We start from the raw sequence: 12,681 nt of genomic DNA, 5'->3' as shown, positions 1-12,681 counted from the left end.
TGTGAATTTAAACTTATAAATCAAGATAGTACCTACTTTTAAGTGAGCACCATAAGGTTCGCATGGGTTTTACTTACAGGGTGTTTATTATATAAAATTTAGAGGTAGATCTTGTTTTTTAAGTAATATCTAACCTTATTTAAAAAATAGCTCACATACACTAAAAGGTACGAAGACACAAATATAACCACAACTATGATGCTAGAAGGAGACTATCCAGGAAATACTATACTAAGAAAGTACTGAATAAAATTTGTTGTCAGGTGCTTCCTTCTCCACACTCATGAAGAAACCTTGAGAACTAGGTATATAACAGAAGTTTTCAGAGTGATAAGAAAAGTTTAATCAATCTCTCATTTTATCAGATATGTTGGCCATTTTTATTAATAACATTTCAGAACTCAGCAACTAAAAGGAAAACCTCAAAGAACAGGAAGCTCAGATTCACTATGCTATATTCAATGTCTCCTCAAACCATAATATGGGAGAGATTTTTTAAAAACTTGATAATTATCCTAATCATCATTCAAATATATGCTCAAATGGGCTCAAGTTATATTATTTTATTAAACAAATTACATTCACTGTAAATGCAGTAGTTTAAGATTTTTTCCACAAAAGTTAATAATATAAGCCAACTTTTTAAAGTCCACAGAGAATCTATATCCCTAAAATAATTGTTTTTCCTTCACTTCCTCTCTCACAAGAATACTCCTGGTTAGCCCTGCCTAAGATGACTCAACAACCTGCACTCCATTACTTAGTGGGAATACTCAGGTTTTCATCATCCCAAGGAAACATAAATATGTCTTCCCAGAATTCAATAAATAAAATATCTGCAGGTTAATCCTATGCAACAAAGTTAATTTTAGAGTGAGAGCTGATTAAAAACTTTCCAACCTTAATAATTAGTTCCAATCTAGTGCTTATTAATCACTGAAGTCTAACAAGGTAAGATAAACATCTGATTATTTCCTAAATTTAGACAGATCTCAGAACTTCTGTTCAGCCCTTAAAATGAAAGCACAATCTAGATTTTTATAATTAGAATGTAACACACACACACGCGCGCACACACACACACACACATTTGAAAGAGCCAATCTCAGAGAATTCAAAAAGATTCATCAGAACTTAGGGACAAAGATAAATTAAAAGGACAGGATGAGCAAACTCACTATAATCAAAAGAAAAACACACGTAAGCAACATAGGAAAAAGTTTTATTTTTAATTACTGTAGTTTCCAGGGATTCTCAGACTGTCGGTGGAACTTTCTTTTCCAAAGAGTTAGTTGAGAGGTTGATACTCAGTCTTAAAAATGTTGATATAATTAGATCTATATTCTTCTATGTAATAATCCTAAGGAAATATTTATAAAGGCAGACTGAGATTTAAAAATGTACAAAGCTGTTCCTCATAAAATCTATTATAAAAACAAAAATTAGATTCAATATTTGTTACAATTTGTTACAACCTATTAAATCCTACAAAGTAATTAAGCATATTTAAAGACATAAAAAATGTTGTTTTCTAAAAGCAAAATAAAAGACTATATGTAGTATGATCTTAGTTTCAGTAGAGAAAGAAAAAATAATAATATAAGGAAATAAAGAAACTACTAACATTGTTTATCACTCGGTGTGAAATAACAGATTATTTTATTTTTCTCTCTTTTCAAAATTTTCCACAATGAAAACACATTACTTTTAAAACAGGAAACATTATCAAAGTCTTCTAAGTCACATTTACGTAAAAAAAAAAACAACGTGATTTAAACTGAGCAATACAAATACCGTGTAAATGAAACTACACACGCAGCAACGGATACCAATAATTTGACTGCGGAAAATGAGTGAGATCAGCACTTAAGAAATGGACTCAAAGGTGGAAGGTGGAAAGAAAACAGAGAAAGAAAACGTTGAAGCCAAAAGTCTTGTTCTTAAAATCAGGATCATTTTCAGTCTATTACTTTACACTAGCAAGGTACCAAGTACAAAATTATCTTTTGAGAAACAGTCGCCACAAATCATCCTGTTCTGAATCATAAGAGAGACTAGGGAAAATTTTTTTCAGAAAAACTATCCCCAGGTCTCCAGTCCCACATTTCTTTTATGGCTCTCACCCAAGTTCTCCTTCCCTAACCTTACAGATCACCCCTCCAGCAGCAATTCAAAGAAATTTAAAAAAAAAAATGATATAAGATAAACTAATGCAACGCATTAAAAAAAAAAATCACCAGACTTAACTCCTACCCTTTCTCTCAGTTGGGCATACAGAATCAAGCCTCTTAGAGACAGCAGTGCCCTCTCCCACTACCACTAAACCATCTGAATTCATGAGGCTGCAAACAAAACGGCTTTCTTTCTCATCTCTTTTATTACTAGTGTTTTACCTATTCTGAAGAAATCCTAGCACACTGAACTAAAATTCCTAAACGACAGGGCTCATGCCTTACTCCCCTCTGTAGAAGCGCCCCAGCCTCCTCCGTCTGATGAATAAATGAAGGCAGACACGCATATTAAAGGAAAGTGTATATATGTAAACACGCACAGTACTTCAAGTACATGTTTCATATCTGACACCCTTTTATTTATTGTCAAAATACAACAGTGCTCTACATTTAGAAAAAGGAAAGACTGCTTAATTCCCCTCAGCAGCTTAAAGTAAACAATACTACTTGGGGAGCATCTCTCTAGCCCCAGCAGGCAGCGACTGTAAAATGGCCCACAACTGTGATGTTTTCTGAATCCGATCTCCGCCCTCCGGGTGATATTTCTGCTCCTTCGCCAAAACCCCTAATCGATAGTCTGAAGAGACTTGGGTCTGTCCTGCTTCTTCTAGCAGCAGGACCCTCACAGCCCGGGCCCCTCCCCCAAACTCCCACCTGCCCCGGGCGGGAGCGGCGGGCGAGGGGTGGCAGGGGGTCCCAGCCCGGCCCCTCCCTGCCAAGGAAAGTAATGTGGGCGTTTGTTCAGCTTTTGGTTAGTTTTCCCCTCCGGGCCTCCCCGCGCCCCGAGCCCCGCCCCCGGCGCCCCTAGCCCGCGGCCAGCTCACCGTCCGGCAGCTCTACGGTGCGCGCGCGGCGCAGCGAGCGCGTCAGGCGATTAAGCTGCTCCATCGCTCTCTCCATCCTCGGCGCGCCCTAGGCGCTACCCCTGCCGCGCCCGCGGCCTCCGCGCCCAGCGCCCTACATCCCGCCCCGCGCCCGTCCCGCAGGTGGAGGCGGCGGTTCACCCGGGCCAGCACCCGGGGCTACGGGGGCCGTCTAGGACCGCGTCCTCCGTCCGGGGGCCGGGAGCTGTCGGACAGACCACCGAGTGGACACCCGCCGCCGGAGACGCCGCTCGGGCCCTTCCTGCCACCGCCACCGCCTCTTCCCTCCCGGACTCGCACAGCCTTCTGGGAGCGGTAGTTCCGAGCCGCGCGCCCGGGGCGGAGCCACGCTGGGTGCGCCCGGGGCTCCGCGCCCCTGCCACGCAGACGCCGGGGTAGGGCGGTGTGTGCGGGAAGCTGTGCGCAAGCTCGCGGAGGGACTTCTTGGGTGTCCCTACGAGCCCCTTCTCCTGCACCGCAAAGCTGTACGAGAGCAGCTCCCTTCAATTCTATCACTCCCCCCTATATAGCCGATTGGGGATTTGCACGGTTGTTCTTAAATCCATCGTCAATCATCCCAGTTTTGGTATATTTGTTTTCCAGATACATGAACTGTTGAAATATTACATTTTCATACGTTAAAGAATGATAAAGTCAAACAAATGCAAACGCAGAATACACTTTTTCCTTCGTTGCAGGTAACGTAACCGTAGCTTAATTATTTGTCTCCCCTGCTGGGCAATTTCGTGAGGGCAAAGCCGTCCCTTTATCTTGTGCCTTGTATTCCCGTACTCACCACGGCACCTGACACAAAGTTGAAACTTTCGGGAAGATATGGATGATGACATCCTAAAAGAAAATTTTAGTTTATTTGGGAACAATGCTTAAGTGTCAAGATGATGACAGATCCCAGTGGGAAATCCAAAGACTGATTTCGTGAGTTGCAAAAAAACTTGACAATACCAACAAGTGTGGAAGAAATGAATTATAAGGAAATCAGTGGGGAAAAATCATATTTGTCAGCTCTACACAGAAGTAGAGCACAAGCCAGGATAAAAACATATTTGAAGCAGCTGAAACATTAAAGAATTAATCCAATCCAGGTGAATATGAGCCTACCTAACACCACTGAGAATGAAAAGAGGAATTTTGTCTTCTTGGACATAACCAGTGCCAAGATGATGCTGGAGTTAAGAGAGAACCAAAGAGCTTGGTCTTTCTCAGCTTCTCCTTCCTCAAAGAGGCAAAGCTGTTCCTGCAATGAATGGGCACATGTATGTTGGTGATATATATTAGCTGGCCCAGAAGGAGAAAGAGAATCTCACCTGCCCTTCCAGGATATGCAGGGGCAGATGGTGGCTGGCATGGGTGTTCCCTGCCAATGCCATCCTGAATCAGTTCCAACCTGCTGCTATCAGTTATTTGTGCCAGTGATGCAACAGGCTCAGGGTAGACCTAACCAGTTGGTTCAGATGAGACCTAAACCAGTCCAACAACAAGGTGGAGACATCAGAGCTTCGAAGGAATGCCAAACACTATGGGTCAGGCCATGTCCAACCCTTTGCAACCTAGCTTCAGCTGGAAATGCTCCTGCCTTTCTTGGCTTCCCCATACCGTTCAGAAAGTCAAGATCCCCACTGCTATACAGAAGTTAGCATCTCAGCCTCTGCTATCACTGCCACCCCTTAAGTTGTCGCTCCATATAAATCATTTCCGATGTCCTCTGGGCACCAAGCCTGGAGTTTACATGCAGAGCAGGAGTCCCCAGTAACCTCTGTGGTGGGCATCTCTCCCCATGCTGGTCACTGTTCACCACAGGAGTAAAAGATGCTGGAAGAATGTTACAGAATGCTGCTGTGGGTTGTCAGTTCTAAATCCTGCAATGTGATGCACTCTCTCAAATAGCTCTGCTCCAAGGTGTATGAAGCTGTGGTACCACTATAGGCTTATCACTGCCTGTCCAATAGAACTTTCTACAGTGACAGAAATGTTCTATAGTCTGCACTGTCCAGAATAGTAGCCACTAAGTAAATGGGGTTACTGAGTGCTTGAAATGTGGCTAGTGTAACTAGATTTTAAGTATTTATTTAAATGTAATTAGTCTAATTAATTAAATTAAGTAGCCACATGTGCCTAGTGGCCACCGCATTGGACAGGGCAGTTTATCACACCAAGAAGGAAGCTGCCCATGAGAACAACAAAAAAGCGAAATAGCTCCTCATAGGTTATAGTTGAAGAACTGAAAATTCTCACTTGCTCTGTGGAAGTCAACACCAAGAATATCAAATGAAAGCTTTAAAAGGGCATTTTGTATCATAAATTCCATTATCAAAAATATAGAGCTTTTCACTTATAAGAATCCAGATTTCTCTGTGACCCAGTTTTAACTCTTTTTTTCTATTTCCGGATTTTCTTCTCCCTGAAGATTGGTTTTATTGGAGATACCCAAGCTTAAGTTTCTCCATTTAAAAGAAGAAAACAATCAATTCAATAAAAGGCACGAAGAGAGCGGGGGCGGGGGGGGGGGACAAAAGAAAAGAACAAAGAACAACCATTGTAAAAACAAAACACAAAAATAAGATGGTAGAAATAAATCCAAATATATTCATGGCCATAATCACAGAAAATATAAACAGAGTCAACTGTGGATAGGGTGGAAAATGTTCTCCTTTCCAGACAACATATATGCTTAATATATGAGAAAGAATTAGTCCTGGAAAAATCTAACTACAGTAAAATATTTTTTTTCTATTTTCTTGTGTCCTGAGATAACACACTACAAATATTGAGGATATATATTAAAAATCCATATCTAACTCTATGAATTCAAAGCACTATAGAAACCAGTTCTCCTCCCTGCATATCAACCATGGGAAGGAAGTATATGCCAACAGCCGCTGTTCCTCATGGATATGAATTGCAAGCCACCAGAACTTTATCGGGAGTAGATTATTGCAAGCCTACATGAAGTTTAGGATTAAAAATGTATTAGCTCTTGGGAGAGATGTAAAGTATGGGATTTCCATAAATCATTTAAATTGGGATTGTGTAAAGGAGGGGCTTTTGGCTATGACTAAAATAATTTTGATGTTTCAAATTTTCATATACCTGTTGCAGAAAGTACATGGTTCATGCTACTATTAAGAGCAGTGCTATGTCTTCCAAAGTGAGGTATTAGGATATACATAGAGATAGACAACATCCAAAATGAGACTGATACTGAGAATTTAAAAATTTTAAACCATTAATTACGCATTTGTAGAAATCTGACTTTTGTAATAAATGAAATGAAATCAGTAATTTCATGAAATTACTATGAGAGGATTTTCCTAATTTTGTAGTAAGTTTAACAATCTTAGTGATCACTAGAGAGAACATGAAAAATAATGTCCCCTACCAAAAACATAATAGTGCTAAGAAAACCAGTATCACTGAACTTGTGTATATTTGAAATCATTTTTATTTGTATTTTTTCCCCATTTCAATAACTGCCTTTTTAAAGCATTCAATTTGGATTAAATAAAAAATGTTGGTGAGTTTACTCCATCATCAGTAACTTGGTCCCAAATTCAAAGCAAACCAATATTTATACGCAAGGTGCAAGGTGGAAGTACAATAAATAATAAGACTTTTTTTCACTCTCAAGGAGTTCAACTTCTGGAAAGGAAATTAGACATGCACAAATCTGACAGTAATACATAGCAAACTGTGGAGAGTCCTTCATGCTCTACTCAAAACCCTGGGGATGTGGGGGAGAGAATCATCCCTTCATTGTAGCGAGGGAGCAGAATCAAGGAAACTACCATGCTTGAAAGGAGATCACATTAACACATGGGAAATAGAAACAAGCAGGACAATCTGATTAACAACAAATATTAACAGTTGATACTTGTTGACCATCAATAGCTTATTTAGCTAAGGCTTGTGGGTAATTGGAGAATTAAGGCTAACACGTGTTAGTCAGATTTCAGTTAGCCTTGAATGTCATGCTTAGGAGCTTGAAGGCAGTTCTGCAAACAGCAAGGGGCAACACAATTAGATGGTAGCAGAAGAGAATGGTAACAGCTGAACGAGTTAAGAGGCCACTTGTACAGGTGAGTGGAAACAAAACACTGTGTTAAGGTGGGAGTGAAGGAAAAAGACAGATACGGGTACTGGGGATTGACAGGATGCAGAATTTTGACTCTAGATGAACAGTGGACTAGATGCGAAAGAGTTAAAGATGACTCCAAAGTTAGTGGTTGTCAGGAGTAAGTTATTTTGAAAGGAAAAAAGCTTGTTCAAGAGTTGCATATTCTGTTGCATAACTCCAAATCATTAGATTGCAGAATCTGAGGAGTCTTATCAAGACTGAGTCTGGAGTATGGGATAATCCTATGCTAGATACATTTAATAAATGCCTCTGTTTTCTGAGTGCTGGTTTTCCACATCCGTATTGGTGTGGGTTTCAATTATATTTAAAAATCACTTTCAATTGCCCCTGAAGAAGAATTATTTTGTTCACCTTTTCTTCAAGACAAATAGTGTAGTAAAAAAAGTAAAAGGTCTAATTTCTCAGGGTACAGTGGTTTAGGGCTACAGATTGGAGACATAGTACTGACATTGAAACCAGAAAACTGTGATTCCTCATCAGCAAAATGAAATTTATTAATCAGGACTTTTCCAGTTGCAAGTGACAGAAATGTGACTTCAGCTAGCATATGTCAAATAAAAAATTTATTAATACAAGAGGATGGCTTAAGGACCCTAAGGGGTGGAGGCACCATTAGAACTCCCTCTGTTCTTTGTCAGAGTTATCTTCTTAAAGAACAACTGGAAACATTTCACTTCCTGCCTCAGAATCTATGCAGCTGTCCCCATTCTCCATAATTTAAAGTCTAACCTCCTAAGCACGCTATTCAAAGCCTGACACAATCTGTTCTCAAACAACCTTTCCAGTCCTGTTTTAATAATTGTCTGCACTTATTGAATGCTTACTGCAACCAGGGTTTGTCTTAGAAGGAAACAGGCTACAATTAGAATTCCTGGCTCTATCCGTACTAACCATGTGCCTTGAAAAAACTTCCTTAGCCTCTGGAAACCTCCATTTTCATCATTTGCAAAATGGGGGTAATTACAGTATCCGTCTTATTTCACTTACTTCATTCTTCATTTCATGGAGGGAAACATGATCTCATATCTTACAGCTTTTCTTGATGGCTTATTCTTGGATCAAGGTGCAGGGTCAGGCTATTTAAATATGCTGCTCTCTTAAAAACCATGTACATGGGAGATGTAGTTCCCCAAAAGGTAGAAGCTGAGAGATGCAAAATAATTTGGCCAATACAGAGGAGGTGGACTTATTTATTCAATCCTACAAGTCTGTGTCGGGAAATAGCATCCTTATTTGGCACATCCTTGACATCTATTCTTCCAAAATGTTCTTGTAAATTTTTTGCTTCTTTTGTTCGTACTTCCAGCCTTGCATTTATCTCCTGAATCCTTCTTCGTTTTTAGCACTACCACACGCCAGGAATTCTTGATTAATTGAATATCTTATCACTTGTTTTTTGTTTTTGTTTTTTTAAAAAAAAAGTAACCTGAGCTGATCTAGCAGAATTTGCTGTCCCCTCTACCCTCTCTAATAGCTATTGTGGAAGGCTGTGCCTCCTCACCACTCTCTTGACCCAAATTGGCCTTTCGGGACAGGGTCAAGAATATTTGGTCAGCCTCCTTACTCTGAGCCTTGGAGGTGGTGGATTTCATGCTGTCGAGAGAGAGAGCAGTTTTCTTACAGCTTTATTTCACCTGGACACATACCACAGCTCCAAAGTCCTTATTTAACCTTAAATCTCCCTTATTAACCATTGATTTCTGTGCCCCAACCTGCTTCCTACCTAATCCCACAGCTCCAGTTTAACCCCTACATTTCAACATTTTAGGCACTAGTTCTTCAAATTACATTTATGACTTGGTATGCCTACAGCATTCACAAAGGCAGGGCTTCACTTCATATGGAAATTCATGCCAAAAAACAATAAAAATGATGGATCTATCTCTTCTTCACAATTACCTAAAATGTGCATACCTGGGAATGGAGGTATGTAGATGTAGAAGTAGAGTGTAGCAAATCTTTGATGCTTAATGGTACTTTCTTAGCTGAGCACTAAGTTGGTGAGGAGTGATTTCTTTTCATCTTCCTGATTAGTCTCTACAGAATCTTTAGTTTCTCTTTCTTTCTCTGAATTTCAACACAGTGGATCCAGTTATACTTCCTGGGTCATGTGGAGAGAGGTTTGGTGGAGATTGGGGCAGAAGGCAGATGAAAGGGGAAGTGGGTGCTCTAGACTTGATGTCTGAGAAATTGTCGAGGGGTTGGGGGGGATCATCTGCACTCCTGTGCTCAGACCCAGCTTTCTGTTAGAGAATTAGATGGCTCTGACCACCTCATTTCTGGAAGGGGCTGTTCTCAGGAGCACTGAGGGTGGGAAGGAGTCTGATTCTCACTGAGGGACCCACATGGCTATGAACCGCTTACAATGATGCTCACAGAAGTGCCACTAGGCTGGCACTATTCTATTATAGCTATTCTATTACAGTTATAGAATAGCTACTATACTAGCTATTCTTTTCTGAACAGCTTTTTATAATTGAGTTGATTATAACTTTAAACATTTTTGGAAGATAGCATCAGACTGTAAGGCTAAAAGAAAGCCTTTCATCCTTCTGACACCTCTTTATTTCTCCAAGTCGCTATTTCATCATGTGTTCAACAGGTGGAAAGAGGGCAGAGCCTTGCGCTTCATGCTGAAGGAGACACTGATTAAATATAAGGTGTTGTCCTTGTCTTTAAGAAAATAGCAAGCGAGAGCTGGTGGTGGAGATGGGGGAGAGGTGGAATAGTTGGCAGAAAACAGATTAAGACACACGGGTTTTTTGTTTTGTTTTGGCCGTGCTACATCGCGTGGCCTGTGGGATCTTAATTCCCCGATCAGGGATCAAACCCGTGTCCCCCATAGTGGAAGCATGGAGTCTTATCCACTGGACCACCACGGAAGTCCAAGACACGCACATTTTAATTCACTGAACACATATTTAGTATCTATTCCATTCCAGGCACTGTTCCAGGTACTGGGGACATAGCTGTAAGTAAAACAGACAATATCCCTGTCCTCATGGGTTAACATTCAAGTAGAGAAAACTTAATATATGAAAGTAAAAATAAATAATATAATATTAGCTATCTAAAAGTGCTAGGGGAAAAAAGCAGAAGGAACCAGAAGTACAAAGGTCATGAAATGGGAAAGAGCTTGGGGTGTTTGAGGAATAGCACAAAGCCCAGGGTAATTAAAATACAGGGAGCTTGGGAGAAAGTGCAAGGAAATGAGGTAAGAGACCATAGTTTGAAGAATCACCAAATGGTCTGAACCTATGGAGTGATGTAATCTAATGTATATTTTTTAAATATTTCCCTAGCTACTGAGTAGAAAGCAAACTGTAGGAGTATAAAATTGCAAACTAGGGGGTCAGTTAGGAAGCTATTGGAACAATTCAGTACAGGGATGGTGGTGGCTTGAACTAAGACTACTACTTCACTGAAGGTGGTGAGATATGATAGTTTTCAAGAATTTGCTGGTAGATAGAATGAGGAGTTTGAGAGAAAGAGGGAAGACAAGAGTCTAAGATTTAGAGCCTAAGGATTTTGTCCCGAGTTCCTGGGTGACTGGAGTTGCCATGTATTTTTTTTTTTCATTCTCAATTTTTTAAATTGAAGTATAGCTGATTTACAATGTTGTGTTAGTCTCAGGTGTACAGCAAAGTGATTCAGTTATACATACATATATTTTTTTTTTCAGATTCTTTTCCCTTATAGGTTACTACAAAATATTGAGTATAGCTCTCTGTGCTATACTGTAGGTCCTTATTGGGCCATGTATTGATATGGAGGACACTGGAGGAGGAGATGGCTGGAGAAGGGAGAAATCAAGAGTCCTTTTATGCTTACTAGACATCTAAGAGGAAATGTCAAGTTGAAGGTTGGATTATGAGTCTGGCATTGAGGAAAGAGGTCAGGATTAGATATAATACATTTCTCATATTACATATCTCATCAGCATTAGATTGTAGTAAAACAACAGAACTGGGACTTACCTGGTGGTCCAGTGGTTAAGACTCTGCACTCCCAATGCAGGGGGCCTGGGTTTGATCCCTGGTCAGGGAACTAGAGCCTGCATGCTGCAACTAAAAAAGATCCCGCATGCCTCAGTGAAGATCCCACACGCAGCAGCGAAGATCCCGCATGCCGCAACTAAGACCCGGCACAGCCAAATAAATAAATTTAAAAAATAAATAAGTAGAAAATAAAACAACAGAATTGAATGAGACCCCTTAGGGAATGACCGTAGGTAGGGAAATTTGAGGTAATAAGCCATCCAACGTTTACAGATAGGGAAGTGTAGATAGATCTGGCACAGCAGGCTAAGAAGGAGCAATCAGTGGTATTTGGTAGACCAGAAACCAAGTGAAAAAAGTGTTTAAAGCACTCTTGAGAGTTAGAGTAATAAGACTGAAAATCGACTATTGAATTTGGCAGTCTGAGGTCATTTGTGTCCTTGACAAGTGTGGTTTCAGTGGAATAACCTGCTTGGAATGGGTTTGATTGATGGGAAATTGAACAGCTTTCCTGTATCGTTGAGGTAATGTAAATTAGTATAACTCATCTGGAGGAGAGTTTGGCAATATCTATCAAAATACAAACCTTTACACGTATCTTTGACCTAGCAATTCAACTTGGAGTTTATCTTGTAGATATACTGGAATATGTGCAAAATAACATATGCCAAGGTAATTTTAAAAAATTGTAGTAAAATGTACATAAAATTTGCCATTACAACCACTTTTAAATGGTTCAGTGGAATTAAGTACATTCACATTGTTTTGCAACCATCACCACCATCCATTCATCTCCAGAACATTTTTCATCTTACAAAACTGAAACTCTGTACCCACGAAACAATAATTCCCCCTTCCCCTCTTTCTCTACACCTGGCAACCACTGTTCTACTTTCTGTCTCTATGACAGAGAGGTATTTTTGACCACTGTCTTATATAAATTAATACTGTTAAATTAATTAAACAAGGAAGCCATTAGACTGAGGCAGTCTATGTAAGCTAACCAGATACTAAGCCTGTAAGTGCCTCAGTTCTAAGAACTCAAAACCTAAGGACAGCCAATCACAAAGAGCCAACTAGGCCTTCCCAAATAAGGCAACCACTTAAGCTATAGCCAATCATCTAATTTCCTTGCTTCGCTTCCATGTCTTCTCTATAAAAGTCTTGCCCCAGCTCCTGTTAGTGGAGCACTTCTAACCACTTCCGGTTGGATGCTGCCCAACCTGAATGGATTTTTGCTCAGATAAACTCTTAAAAATTTTAATATACCTCAGCTTATCTTTAAACATATCCATCTGACCCCTCCTGTCATTTTCTAGCTCCTTCATCTTGTTTTATTTTTTCTCATTACAGTGTATTTATTTCCGCCCGACACATAGAGTTGTTTATTTGTCTCCCTGCACTGGACTTTATGCTCCTTGAGAGCAGGACCTTTG

At 40.1% G+C, this 12,681-nt stretch overlaps 1 protein-coding gene across 2 annotated transcripts in view; it reads right to left on the bottom strand.

Moving 5' to 3' along the window:
- HACE1 (HECT domain and ankyrin repeat containing E3 ubiquitin protein ligase 1) overlaps positions 1-3,396 on the bottom strand; it is a 91,734-nt gene extending 88,338 nt beyond the window's left edge. Inside the window, exon 1 of one of the 2 annotated variants that reach the window (XM_082475136.1) lies at positions 3,056-3,396. In XM_082475136.1, the coding sequence (XP_082331262.1) occupies positions 3,056-3,131 (76 nt within the window). In that variant the 5' untranslated portion in view covers positions 3,132-3,396. The remainder of the gene's footprint in view (positions 1-3,055) is intronic. The other variant, XM_082475135.1, reaches the window with a different exon arrangement.
- Between the last annotated feature and the right edge of the window lie 9,285 nt (positions 3,397-12,681).

The sequence above is a fragment of the Balaenoptera physalus genome (genome assembly GCF_965194825.1).
Source record: "Balaenoptera physalus genome assembly, chromosome: 9".
Classification (NCBI taxonomy): domain Eukaryota; kingdom Metazoa; phylum Chordata; class Mammalia; order Artiodactyla; family Balaenopteridae; genus Balaenoptera; species Balaenoptera physalus.
This window is presented reverse-complemented; position numbering and strand designations above follow the sequence as displayed.